Genomic DNA, 13,681 nt, shown 5'->3' with positions numbered 1-13,681 from the left:
GGGTATATAGGAAGGTAAAGACAGGTGGATCCCAGGAACCCAGACTTTGAGCTCCAGGGTCAGTGAGATGCTGTCTCAGAATTTAAGTTGGTTCTAAGAGATGGCTCGGTGGTGAAGGGGTTTGAAGAGCTCTGAAATCTCTTAGCTGTGCTCAGGGAGCTCACAACCTGCTGTAACTCGGCTCAGGGGCTCCCACACCCTCATCTGGCCTCTGCAGACAGCCACACAGGGGCACACGCATGCACACACACGCATGTGCATGCACACACAGAGAGAGAGGGGCAGAGAGAAACAGAGAGGAGAGAGAGAGAGAGAGAGAGAGAGAGAGAGAGAGAGAGTCAGTAACCATCTCCAATATTAAAACGTACAAATTACACTTCAGGGTTTAGCGCTGAGCTGAGCTGGGTTAAGTCAGGGAGAGGAGTCTAATCACATTGTAGCCAGAGTGGCCATTTTGAAATTCAGTCCCCTCCCTTGCCGGGAGTCCTTCAGTTCCTTTTTCCCCTTGCTCTCCCAGACTGGACCAGAACCTTAGTAACCACCCTAGGATCCCTCCCCTCAACCCCTGCCTCTCAACCCCCTTCCCAGTCTTCCTTATGGGCCCACTGCTTTTCTTCCAGGACTCTGGGCTCACCACGTGTCCTCGCACTTCAGGGCCTTTGCACGCGGAATTTCCTCGCTCCCTTGGGTAGCTGAGTCCTCCCTGACCTGATGCTGACATGTGACGGTCAGCAGGTTTGTGGGCGCGCACGGCCTGTATGTGTCTGCTTCCTGATTGCAGGACCGTGTGGCTCTGCCCTGGGTGCTTTCGTGCCAGGTAAATATTTGTGAAATGAACGTGTGGTGAGAACAGTGGAGACCAGGCTGGCTAAGGTGGGCTTCCTGCTGCCATGAGGAAGCCAAAACCTGCGCAGGGGACAGAGAAAAGTCTGGAAGGAAACCCTGGAGATGAGCCTTGGCTATACCCAAGTCCTATGATCATGTTTAATTTTTCCCCTTATACTTAATTTGTTTATCTAGTTTTCTCTTCTTTTTTTTGAGACAGTCTCACTATGTAGCCCTTCTTTGGGCTGGGATTTGCTAAGTAGACAAGGCTAGCCTTGAACTCATAGTAATCTAGTCACCTCTGCCTCCCAAGTGCTGGGCATAAAGGCCCCTGCCATCATGCCTGGCTACTTTCTATGATTTTAAGTGCTCGACTCCCTTTCGTCTTGAGAAAATTTAATGTCAAAATACAATGACATTTACGCTCCGTATGAGGTTGGGTTTACCAATTGAAAGAAATCTTGGAGAACAGGTTCCCCATCTTTTAGAATTAACCTAGGGAAATAAAACTATTTATTGTAAGTTTTTTTTTAAAAAAAAACATTTATTTATTAATTTTGGGGTGTGCCCGTGCCATAGCACGCATGTGGAGGCCAGAGGACAACTCATAGGGGCTGGCGTTTTCCTCCCACCACGTGGCTCTCAGGATCAAACACAGGCGATCAGACTTGGCAGCAAGCCCCTTTGCCCACTGAGCCTCACCAGCTCAACTTTATTCAGTGGAGTGAATTTTTAAATTTGTATTTTTACAAGTGTGTGTGCGTATGTGTGTGTGTGCGTATGTGCGTGTGTGCGTGTGCGTGTGTGTGTGTGTGCACGCGTGTGTGTACACTTGCTGAGTGCTGAATCCCTGGAACTGGAGTTTCAGTCAGTTGCGAGCCTCATGTGGGCTGGGCTCTCTTAGCAGCGTGGTCTCTTAACTGCTGGGCCATCACTCCACCCTGGTGGCTTCCATTTGCACGGGGCCAAGAACAGTAGGTGGCCGATTATTTTTATATCAAATGCCACTCAGATGCTGCCTGTATAATAAGGATTCTCATTGATTCCCTTTCCCAAACAGCCTCAGTCTCCGTAGGTGCCCCTGGTCTCCCTGGGCTCCTGAAAATCTCTCTCAGCCTCATTTTATGAGACCATAATAAAGATTATGGTGTTACTTACTTAGCATCGTGTGCCAGGCGTTTGGATGCCTTTTGTCATTCACACAACACAAGAACCCAGAGAGGGACATAGTTTACAGATGGGAACGTAAGCTTAAAAAGCTGCACAGTCAGGAAGAGGCTGAAGGAAGTTCAGGTCCGAATCTGTCTTTTCTCAGAGCCTGCGCCTGTCAAACCATTATGATTTTTTTGTTCTCATAGTCAGGTCCAAAAAGAGAGAGCCCTGGGGTGGTGAAGTGGTCCAGCAGGTAAAAGTGCTTGCTACTGGGACAGCTGGCTCTGAGGTTGAAAGAGCCAGAGATCTGTCCCTGCCCCTCATCAGCTGCAGCACCTCAACTGGACAACACAGTAGAACAGGCCATGAGGGCGTCCCTGTGGGAGAACCAACCCGAGGGTGTAGAAGAACCGGCCACACCCCTTGCAAGGGTGAACAGGCCAGGGTAATGCTGGAGAACTCACCCTGGTGGTGAAGACAGGGGAGAGCTGGTTGGCTGACCAACCCTGCAACTACCGGACCCAGAACCAGGGTGATGTGTTGGCCACCCCAACATTCACCCCATCTGTGATCTCCTGGGGCACGGGTGAAGGAAAGGGCAGTCCTGGGGAATCAGGGCTGCAGGATTTCTGTGACACAGGGCAGCAAGGGTATGCCCAGGAAGAGTCCCCGTGAGGGTCCAGCAGTGTAGCAGAGGCCAGGGGCCTCGAACCAAACCAATGATTCTTTGCGATGAAGGCCTGTATCTAAAGATGTACGGATAACGGGGTCTACATGACTCACTGTGTCACACTGCAGCTTCCATGACAAGATTTTCCCTTTCTACCTTTTCTTTTTTGTCTTAAATTGTATTTTGTTTTATTTTGGTGGGGGAAGGGTGCAGAGGCAGAGGGCGGATATGAGGGGACGGGAGGTGGGTGAGATTGGGGCGCATTATGTGAAAGACACAAAGAATAAATTAAAAAGAAAGTTAAAAAGAAAAAGTGCTTCCCATGCTAGCCTGGGCAGATGAGCCCAATTTCTGCTACCCTCCCTCGTAAAGGTGGAAGCAGATGATCAACTCCACAAAGCTATCGGCATGCCATGTCTCATGGTTCTCTCTTCTTCGCTCTCTGTCTCTCTGTCTATCTCTCTCTCACACACACAAATAATAATAATAAGTAAAATAAAAAATTAGACTTTTGTTTTTACCTTGGATAACAGGAAGTAAAACGACCTAAATCTCTCTCTCTGTCTCTCTCTCTGTCTCTCTCTCTGTCTCTGTCTCTCTGTCTCTGTCTCTGTCTCTCTCTGTCTCTGTCTCTCTCTGTCTCTCTCTGTCTCTCTCTCTCTCTCTCTCTCTCTCTTTCTCTCATTCTGGTTTTTCAAGACAAGGTTTCTCTGTGTAATAGCCCTGGCTGTCCAGGAACTTGCTTTGTAGACCAGGCTGGCCTTGAACACACAGAGATCTGCCTGCCTCTGCCTCCCAAGTGCTGGGATTAAAGGTGTGTGCCACCACTACCTGGCCCACGGCAACTATTGTAAAGGAAAACATTCAGTTGGGGCTGACTGGCGGTTCAGAGGCTTAGTTCATTATCATGGTGGGAAGCACGACAGCATGCAGGTAGTAATGCTAGGGTGATGGCTGAGAGTTCTTGATTGCAAGCAACAGGAAGTGAGCTGTGTACTATCCTGGGCATAGCTTGAGCATATATATAAGATCTCAAAGCCTTCCCCCACAGCATCACACCTTCTAATAGTGGCATTCCCTATGGGCCAAACATTCAAACATGAGTCTATGGAGGCTATACCTATTCAGACTACCACAGGGGGGTTAATTGATAATCAATATGATCAATTTGATTGAGAAAGCTGGCCCTGGGCATTAGTGAAGCACATCTCTGGAGCGGCTGGGATGGTGGTTTCCATGGACATGCTGAGGACTGATTAGTGTCTGGCTTTGTGATAAGATAGAATGATTGGGAGGTGGTGGGAAGTGGGCAGAGAGGGCACTGAGGCGTGTCCTGAGGGTTGTCGCTGCTCTGGTGTTGTATGTATTCCCACTCTTTGTTTCCTATCTGTTATGAGGTCTGAAGTTCCTCTGCCACACATCCCTGCCACCATGATGTTCTGACCACACACAACAGGCCCAGGAGCAATGGTGTGAACTCTTGGATACTGTGCGCTTAGGCAAGGTTCTCTGTGGTTTCCATCAGGTATTTTGTCCCAGCAATGAGAAGATTAAGTACCACAGGGGGATGCAGAGCTATTTTTAAATTGGTCAAATTTGTTCTAAGACTAAGTGGACTCTCCAGGAACGCTCTAGCTAACTCGCTGTGTAACGGCGGGGTGCTGAATGCCGTCTCTCCAGAATCAGAAACAAGGCAGATATGGAGATTTATGGGGCCCTCGTCACTCTTACTCAACACCTAAAATACAACAACCGTGGACAGCCCTCACTGGAGGGGAGTGAGGAACCATCCACACTGCGGGTGGAGATGGAAATCACACAGCTGCTTTGGACAGAGTGGTGGTGTGTCTAGGTACCAAACACACATTGCTAGGCGACCCTGCCATCACATTCCCAGGCATTTATGCCCTCTCAAAAACTGCATACAGCACTGTGCTGGTTGGATGTCTTGAAAACTTGGTACAATCTGGAATCATCTTCGAAGAGAAGCCTCAATTAGGAAAATGCCTCCCTCAGATGGACCTTTGGACAAGACTGTGGGGTTCTCATGATTCATGGTTGGTGTGGGAGGGGTCAGCCACATCGCCTGGGCAGGTGGTCCTGGGGTGTTTAAGAAGGCAAGCCAGTAAGTGGTGTTCTTCTGTCACCTCTGCTTCAGTCCCTGCCTTAAGATCCTGAGTTGAGGTCCCTCAATGCTGAGTGGCAATCAGAACACGTAAGCCAGACAAATCCTCTCCTCAATCATGCTTTTGGTCATGGTGTTTAATCACAGCACTAGACAGCAACTGGAAACGAGAGGCTGTCTGCAATGGTCCTGAACTAGAGATAATCACCGTGTCTTGTACACAGATGGATACTGAACAACAGTATGTCCACTCCACCGAATACTACCCAGCAATAAAAAAAGAACAAGATAGCAATCTAAATACATCCCCAGGCCTGAGTAAAAGGGAAACCAAACCAAACCAAACCCCTAGCACAAGAGGTCACACACCTATGATGTTACTGATACAACTTTCTCCAAACAACAGACTTATCAATACGAAAAAGAGAGTCCTGGTTTCAGGGTTCAGGGGTGGTTGGAGGGGCTGCTGTAACTCTGAAGTGGGGTCCAGGTCTATGATGGCACGGATGTTTTGCATCTAGGCTACTGCGTGTGAATCCGCACCCGTGATATAATCATGACCATCTGCTCTCCACGGGCCACCCTCCCTCACACATATGTCCAGAACCATGGTTCGTGCCCTGGCCTGTTTTGATGCTGATATAAGTCACACGTGTGTAATCACTGAGGAAACAGAGAGAGGTGCATGCTCAAGTTCCCTCTACTGTGTTTGCAACCTTCTGTGAATCTTTACCTGTTTCAAAGAAAGGTTATTAGGACGCCTGGGGCGAGGTTGGGGGCAGTGCACCTGCCCTCCTGCTGGAAGAGGCTCCGCCTCCTGCCTCTCTGCCCTTCCATACATATTTTAAACTGCTTAAATATTCAAAGAGACGCCGAGCCTCTGTTTTTATTAGTCATTTCTTCCGCTTCCTTAGCTGTCAGTGAATGGAGGCTCTGGACCAAACCACAGCTCATCAGAGAATGAAGTGAAATCAGAGGAGGCTGTGACTAAGCCCAAGGCTTCACCTCAGAGCTTTCTGGACTCCAGGGTCCCCTCACAGTCAGGCTATGGAAAGGGAAAGGTCTGGAAAGAGAGAGGCCTCCCCTGACACAGGGAGGGGAGGGCAGTTCAATGCACCTGCTCTGTGAACACCTTCCAAACTCACCCAGAAGGCTGCTTCTGGGCAGGGGACAACTTGGGGCGTGGGAAGATGTGTTCAGCAACAGGTAGAAGGCCCATCACTTCCAGGTGACACTGAGCTCCCCTTTTCCTACACGCAATAGTGGATCCTTGGCGGCACAGGAACTGAGAACCGAGGTGGCTGCTTGCCGGATGTAGCCGGTAGGACTTTGAGAGCCCTGCATCCACCCCACACTAAGGAGCACTAGCACTGGGGTAGCATGGGGCAGGGTGGGCTGTGTTCTTACTTGTAGGACGAGGTCCGAATCTGCATGCTTGCCAATTGTGGTGCTTTTGTTTAGGACAAAAAAGCCATCTGCACTCTTCAAATAGGCTTTCATGCTCTCTGATTTCCCTGCAGAAAGGTTCAGAAAGACTTTGGTTAGAGAGACACATTCTAAGTCAAGACTGGGCTGGATGTGGTCTCTATAGGGTCCTGAGGGGAAGGTCTGTAGAGACAGGAAGTGGCCAGGTGGTGACAAGGTCATGCCTTCTGAAGGTCATCTTGCTAATAGTGATCACCAACAGAGAGGAATTGAAATCTAATAATCAGACTCAAGGTATTTATTTTTTAACATATTTATTTATATTATGTCAATGTGTGTGTGCTTGAGGGTATGTGTGCACACCAAGTGCCTACAGAAACACACAGAGGTCAGAAGAGGGTACCAGATCCCCTGGGATTAGAGGACAAGTGATTGTGAAGGGGGTTTGTGCTGGAGAGATGGCTCAGAAGTTAAGAGCTCTGTCTGTTCTTTCAGAGGTCCTGAGTTTAAATCCCAGCAACCACATGGAGCTCACAACCATCTGTAATGGGATATGGTGACCTCTTCTGGCACAAAGGCATACATGCAGATAGAGCCCTCATATGCATAAAATAAACAAACAAATATAAAAACCTCAAAAAACCAAAACCCATGTGATTGTGATCTGCCATGTGGGTGCTGGGAACTGGACCTGGGTTCTCTGCAAGAGCAGTAAGAACTTTTAACTACTGAGTCCTCTCTCCAGCCCCCTGATGGTATTTCTTAACTGGGGGAAGCAAAACCAAAGCTCTAAATAATCCAAGCACACCCTGAATGCTCGGATGATGAATGCTCACCTAGTTATCCATGACCCCCAATTCTCATGCGGATTAGTTACAGCCCAGCACTAACTAGTACAGAGACTGAGGGTGAGTTATTCTCTCCTTGGCTGCCTGGTACACAGCAAACTCTGCTATCACTGATGCTAACCTGGGCTTCTCAAACTCCAGTCCAGAGAGCCATACGCTCCCAGAGTTTAAAGCACCAAGAACTGGCCCCGGAAAACCCAGGCACCAACTGATACTTTCTCCATAAATCACAGAATTTCTCCATAGATTGAATTAGGAAAGAGTGATTTCTTTTTAAATTTTAAAACTCTTTCTGTGTTTCTGTCCTTGTCTTTGTCTCTCTCTCTGTGTGTGTGCATATTTGTGCAGGTGTCCTTAAACTTCAGTAAATATATGGAAATCATAAGACAACTTGCAGGAGTCAGTTCCCTTCTTCTTCCGTGGGCGGGTGATGGGAATCAAACTCAGATCCTCGGGCTTGCTCGGCAAGTACTTTTACTGGCTGAGGCACCTCACTGGCCCAAGGACTGATTTCTAGGGATGATGTAGGAAGATGAAAGATTCTATATACAGAGAGCTTTAAAGACAGGGAACTGGGTGTGGTGGTGCATGCCTGGAATCCAGCACCGTGGAAGCTCAGGCAGGAGGATTGCGAGCTTGAGGGTGGGCTAGAGTACATAGGAAGAAATTCAAATGGAGGCAGAAAGATGGGTCAGAGGCTGAAAGCACTGGCTTCTTGGGTTTGCAAAGGACACAGGTTTGATTGTTCCAGCATCCACATGGTGGCTCACGACCACCCATAATCCCAGTTCCAGGGGATCTGATGCCCTCTTCAGATCTTGGTGGGCACCGAGTGGACACAGTGCATGGACATACTTACAGGCAAAACCCCAGAAAGAAAAGAGAGGAGTAGAAATTGAATTCCTAGGAGCTCGCCACCCAGATTCTGTAACCAATAGTTTCCTGTTATTGTTATTATTGTTATTAGGTTTTGGGTTTTGAGACAGGTTCTCCAGTAGCCCAGGCTGATCTGAAAACTCACTGTATAGCTGACAATGACTTTGAACTCATTTTTCCCATCTTTCCCTCCCAAGCGCTAGGATTCCGGGTATGTACCACCATGCCCAGCTGGCTGTGTTTTCTTTCCCACCTACCCATCCATTTGTATCTCTGTCTCACAATGCACTCTAAAGTAAGTTCTGCACCGTTTAAAAACACTGTGTATGCCTCAAATATTGATGTGGATGCACCTTTCAGTTTGAATCTTGGGACCCATTGCCATCCTAACAGTGCTGGTCCCTACTCCATCTCCAGTGCCCAGAGCTGCCATGCCAGGCAGAGAGAGGTGTTCAGTAAAGACTTATTGAGCGAGAGGACAAAACAATACCTCAAAGGAAGGAGGAGGTATCCCCCCTTTCTCTATTAATCCTAGAATTGTGGAAGCTCAGACTTCTTCCGCTGCCTTGCTAGGCGGCGTTTCTACACCTTCGTCTGATCCTGTGCGGTCCTTGCCTGCCTGAAAATATTGTAGTCATTTGAACGTGCTAAACTGTGGATTGGCTCTCTCTTCAAGCCCCGCCAAGTGCCAAACGGCTTCCATCATACGTGGGTCAGAGATGGGTTAGAAATGGGCTACGGATTGAGCATTCTGGGAGGGCTACTTAGCCTGGGCGCCAGCGGTGTACTTCCTCTGCGTTACAGCCCGGCACGGGAGGCCGGGCAAGGGGACCTCTCTGATGGTTGGTGGATGACCTCCAAGGCGGAGAGTTCCCCTCCTAATCCGGGCTGCACCGGGTGGACATCCTAGAGACCTAAGGTCCCATCACGGTGCCTCTGGGGACAGGGTGTGACTGCATTTAGAGAGGAGGGGTTGGTGCTTGGGCAGCTGTCCTGAAACAGGAGACTGGATTGGAGAGCTTGAGGCGGGGACACGCCTCTTCCCATCACCGCTGCTCTTTGCCAGTCCTCCCTGGAATGGCACTCACCTGGCAGGAGGAGGAAGCTAGCGTTTTGTCCTCCTCCGAGAGCCCCACGGGCTGGGAGCCGCTTGACAGCTCCAGGGCGAGGCGGCCTGCCGCGCTCTGCCGAGTCTCCAGCTTGGCCCGCACCCCGCGCGCCTGCTCGGCCTGTGTACGCGCGTCGCCATGGCAACGCGATGGGCTGGGTCAGCAGGTGAGGGGCGTGGCCTTTGCGGGGGCGTAGCCGCGCTCTGAGCACCCGTGTTCGGTCTCTCTCTCTCTCTCTCTCTCTCTCTCTCTCTCTCTCTCTCTCTCTCCCCTCTCTCTCTCCTGTGTGTGTGTGTGTGTGTGTGTGTGTGTGTGTGCGCGCGAGCGAGCGAGCGCGCAGGGTGAGGATCAGGTATGACTATGTATTCCAGGCAGTCCGAGAACACCTCATTTTACAAATGGAGAAACTGAGGCTTGGAGACCCCACAAACTTTTATAAAACAGTGATCGAGCTCAGAGGGTTCGATTTGCTTCTCTCTGTCGACGTGGTGTGGTGGTGACACGTGGGTTGGGAGGTTGGAGAACCTTGGGGGTTAGCGCCCAGTCTCACTCAGACACACCCCCTCTGGGGTGAGTGAGGGTAGTGTTTATCGTGGAGTTAACCAGACAGAACCAGGATTTTTTCTTTGTGCTAGGGATGGGCTGTTCTGACCTCACAGCCCTCCCATCCTCACCCCTTCATCCCTGTGAGAGAGACACTTAGTCTGTCTCTGTATGCATTGTCTGGAGCCCTAGACACGCTAGCCTAGCCTGTATAGCGCCAATAGCCAAACCTGACAGGCTTGTTCAGTGAGCACGGGGCCAGCAATGTCTTGGGATGACTGGCCTCTATGTGCATAGGTGAGCAAACACCACCCATAAAGACCTGTTCATACTACTGGACTCAGCGAAACCCAGGAGCACTGTGGGGGGGGGGGAGGGACTGCTCTGCAGCGTGTGTGGCTGCCAGCCCATTCCCATAAGGGATTCTAAGCTCCCAGTGAACAGATTTTCAGAGTCCTGGAATAAACAGAAAGCACCCAAGCCTGATCAATCTTCCATCCTGATTCCAGGCAGTCCACGTTCGCTTGGGAAGCAACGAAAACCATTCTAATTGCATAGGGCTTTCTACTAGTGCTTCCTGGGTGGAGTGAGGGCCCTCTTAAGCAATGGGCAGGGTCTTAATTAGGGTTTCTATTGCTGTAACAACACACCATAACTAAAAAGGAAGTTGAAGAGGGGAGGGTTTATTCAGCTTACACTTCCACATCACTATTCATCAGCAGAGGAAGTCAGGACAGGAACTCAGATAGGGCAGGGACCTGGAGGCAGGAGCTGATGCAGAGGCCATGGGGGAGTACTGCTTACTGGCTTGTTCCTCATGGCTTGCTTGGCCTGCTTTCTTACAGAACCTAGGACCACCAGCCCAGGGCTGGCTCCACCCACAATGGGCTGGGCCCTCCCCACATTGATCACTAGTAAAGAAGATGCCCTACAGCTGGATCTTATGGGGGCATTTTCTCAACTGAGGTTCTTTCCTCTGTCATGTCTCCAGTTTGTGTGTCAAGTTGCATTGAGACTAGCCAGCACATCGGGGTGTTGAAAACACTGCCTTTGAAGAGGATACTCAAGACTCTGGTGCCTGTAACCAAACCGCTGAGTTCTGGGTGGCTTGGGGGTGGATGCGGGGGACACAGAAACACTCAGGGGAGACTGTGAAATCACTGCCCTTCTGACAGAGACCTGAAGCTTGGCGACAGGAAGGGGCCCGCGGCCACACCCACTAGACAGCCGAGCAGGATCTGTGGCTAGACTGATCGTTTATAATGGCCGGACAGAGTCATCTGCTCAGCAGGAGTTACATTCACATTTTGATCCTTACTGGACTAGAGACTTTGTATGGAATGTGATTCCCTCTCTCGTGCTTGGCGGCAGCCCTGGGCTACAGCTGCCTGTCAGACACTCCCAGAGGGAAGTAGCCTGTTCTGTGTAACTGAGCTGTACTGCCTACCTAGTGCTCAGCAGGTTTAGTGCATCCAAAGGCATTTTCAGTTTACAATATTCTCCCCCCCTTTTGGCATGTATGTTCATATATGTGCAAGTGTTCCTGTGGATGAGCATGCAGGCATACCTGTCTGTGTACATGCAGAAGCCAGAAGACAACCGTGATTGTCATTTCTCAAGGTCTGTACTCTTTTTTTTTTTTTTTTGTTTTGAGACTGGTAGTTTGAATGTAATTGATCCCAATAAGTTCATGGCATTAATAGGAGGTGTGGCTTTGTTGGAGTAGGTGTGTTCTTGTTGGAGGAAGTGTATCGCTATGGAGGAGGGCTTTGCTCAAGCTACTGCCCAGATACTCAGACCACTTCCTGTTGCCTGCAAGTTGTAGGACTCTCGCCTACTTCTCCAGCACCATGTCTGCCTGCCACGCTGCCGTGTCCCACCATGATGATAATGGGCCGAACCTCTGGACTGTAAATGAGCCACGCCAATTAAATGTTTTTCTTTATAAGAGTTGCGGTGATCAAGGTGTATCTTCACAGCAATGGAACCCCTAACTAAGACACAAGGTCTCTCAGTGTCCTGGAGTTCAGCAGGAACCTAGGCTAACTAGACAGTGAGGCCCCGGGGCCCATCTATCTACATTTCTCCAGTATTGGTATCGCATGCACACGTCACCATGCTTACAAACTGAGATTACAAAACCATGACCCTGCGCTTGCTCAGCACGTTACTGAGCTAGCTTCTGAGTTGGACATTTTCAGTTTATGACAGGGATATTGGGTCATAACCTGGTCTGTAAAGCAAGGAGTATCTGTAGATGAATGTAACCAGGGTGGTGTCCACTCTTAGGCACCATGACTGGCAGCTGTCACAACTGAAAGAATGACACCTGCTTGCTACCGACTTCCGTGCCTTCTGAGCAAACTGAGCTCCTGTCTGTCCCAAAGACCCAGGCAGAGACAGAATGCAGGGAGAAAGGTCACAAGCCAAAAGGAGCCATCTCAGGTCTGTCCCCCATCCCAGCTGCTGTATTCTGGGAGTCCAGTTTTTTCTCCTGCAACTTCAGCTCCCACAGAAATCTCATTTCTCTCCTGCCGCCTTCCCCTGACTGCCTTTATCCCCTCTCTAGAGACCTCCAGATGTTTCTAGTTCTGCTCTTGTGTTCCAGAAGGAGGTGAATGCTGGCTTCAGCTCCAGCGAGGAAAGGCGGGAGGCTCTATGGTTGGCTCAAAGGAAGTTACTGGTCCTGTAGCCCAGTCTAGAAGCCCCTGGCAGACCTGTGATGTAATCAGTACCAACTGTCACATTTGGGCTCCGATGGGTAGTAGATCCCAAACCTGACCCCGGATCAGGAGCACCAGATCCCTAGGCCACCGTGCTGATGGGCAGATTGTGTGGCACTCGATGACAAACCACGCCAATGTCTTTCTGCTTGCACAACTTCCTGGGTACGCAGAGCAACATCTGGAGTGTGCTGCGCCCACGATCCTTTTTTCACATGCGTGAGTGAGGTTAGGTAGGAGTGGACCAAGACGAGGACCCTCAAGAGGGTGGAGCCACTGAGATGGGGAGGCGAACGATGCGCCAAGCTGGGGTGCACACCTCTGGAGAGCCCAGAGATTTTGTTGTTTGTAATAATAGCTCTACTATTTTCAAGTATTTTAATTTTTTTTGTGGGGAGGGCAGGGGTGTGCGCGCCACAGCACACGGGTGTGGAGATCAGAGGGCAATCCAAGGACATCAGGTTCTCTTCTCCCATCACATGGGACCCTGGAATTGAACTTGGGTCACCAGGCTTGACATCAGGCACCCTTAGCAACTGAGCCGTCTCCTCAGCCGAGGCTGGAACTTTTACAGGTTCCTTCTCTGCCGTAACAATGGCGATGGTCAGCTTTAGCTGCTGTGTCCCTCACAGAAACTGTGGGGCCCAGGAAAGGAGGTGTGGGAACTGCATGCCCAGGGAGATTAAGATGTGAGAACAGATAGCTCACTCAAGAGTGACTCATCCAAGCCACCTGACTCCCTGGCCACTTGGACCCACAGTGGCTCTCTGAGGCACGTCTCACGGAGGCGCTCTTGTCTCTGTTAGTTGAAGAGAAAATTCTAGAAGGCTTTGGTGAATGGGGGTCTCCGTCAGTGGCAGAGCTCCACCGTGTGAGAAAGCTCCCTCCAGTCACAGGATTGAGATGACCTCATCCGTCACTGGATTTGTGGCATTTCACAGGGTGTTCTCAGAAGCCCTTAGTCATCTCAGAGGTGCATTTGTGGGGCATAAAGTGCCTGTTTCAGGTCATTCCTGGCTCTGACTTTTCCTTTCCTTCCCAAGCAGGTTGGCTTGGGCCTCTCTGGTCATTTCTTTCTCCTCGGATTTCCTCTGAATCATTCCATTGGACTGATGATATCCGGCCTCGTCCCCACACTCTGCATAGACTCTCTCTCTGGGAACAATTGCTCTTTTCTTTCCGAGCTCTGGTCCACCCTCGTTGGTTACCCCGTCTTCTCGTCTCTCCTGGGAATGGATTGTCGTTCAGAAACTTAAGCCTCCTAGATTGTCCCCTCTAACCCAGGTCTGAATTTAGACCAGTCAAGAGCTGAGAGACAGGAATGTTCCCAAGTCACTGGGATCCAGTAGAGGCACCGATTGCTCTGTGAGGCTCAGAAGAAACTG

The 13,681-nt window shown here is 50.1% G+C and overlaps 1 protein-coding gene across 1 annotated transcript in view; it reads right to left on the bottom strand.

The window, feature by feature from the left end:
• Fhad1 (forkhead associated phosphopeptide binding domain 1) overlaps positions 1-6,281 on the bottom strand; it is a 111,415-nt gene extending 105,134 nt beyond the window's left edge. The window contains exon 1 of the mRNA XM_041652248.1: positions 6,180-6,281. Coding sequence (XP_041508182.1) covers positions 6,180-6,272 — 93 coding nt within the window. The 5' untranslated portion in view covers positions 6,273-6,281. The remainder of the gene's footprint in view (positions 1-6,179) is intronic.
• Positions 6,282-13,681: the final 7,400 nt, after the last annotated feature.

This window comes from Microtus oregoni, unplaced genomic scaffold (genome assembly GCF_018167655.1).
Source record: "Microtus oregoni isolate MIOR12 unplaced genomic scaffold, Mior012 000005F_ref0000423, whole genome shotgun sequence".
Lineage (NCBI taxonomy): Eukaryota > Metazoa > Chordata > Mammalia > Rodentia > Cricetidae > Microtus > Microtus oregoni.
This window is presented reverse-complemented; position numbering and strand designations above follow the sequence as displayed.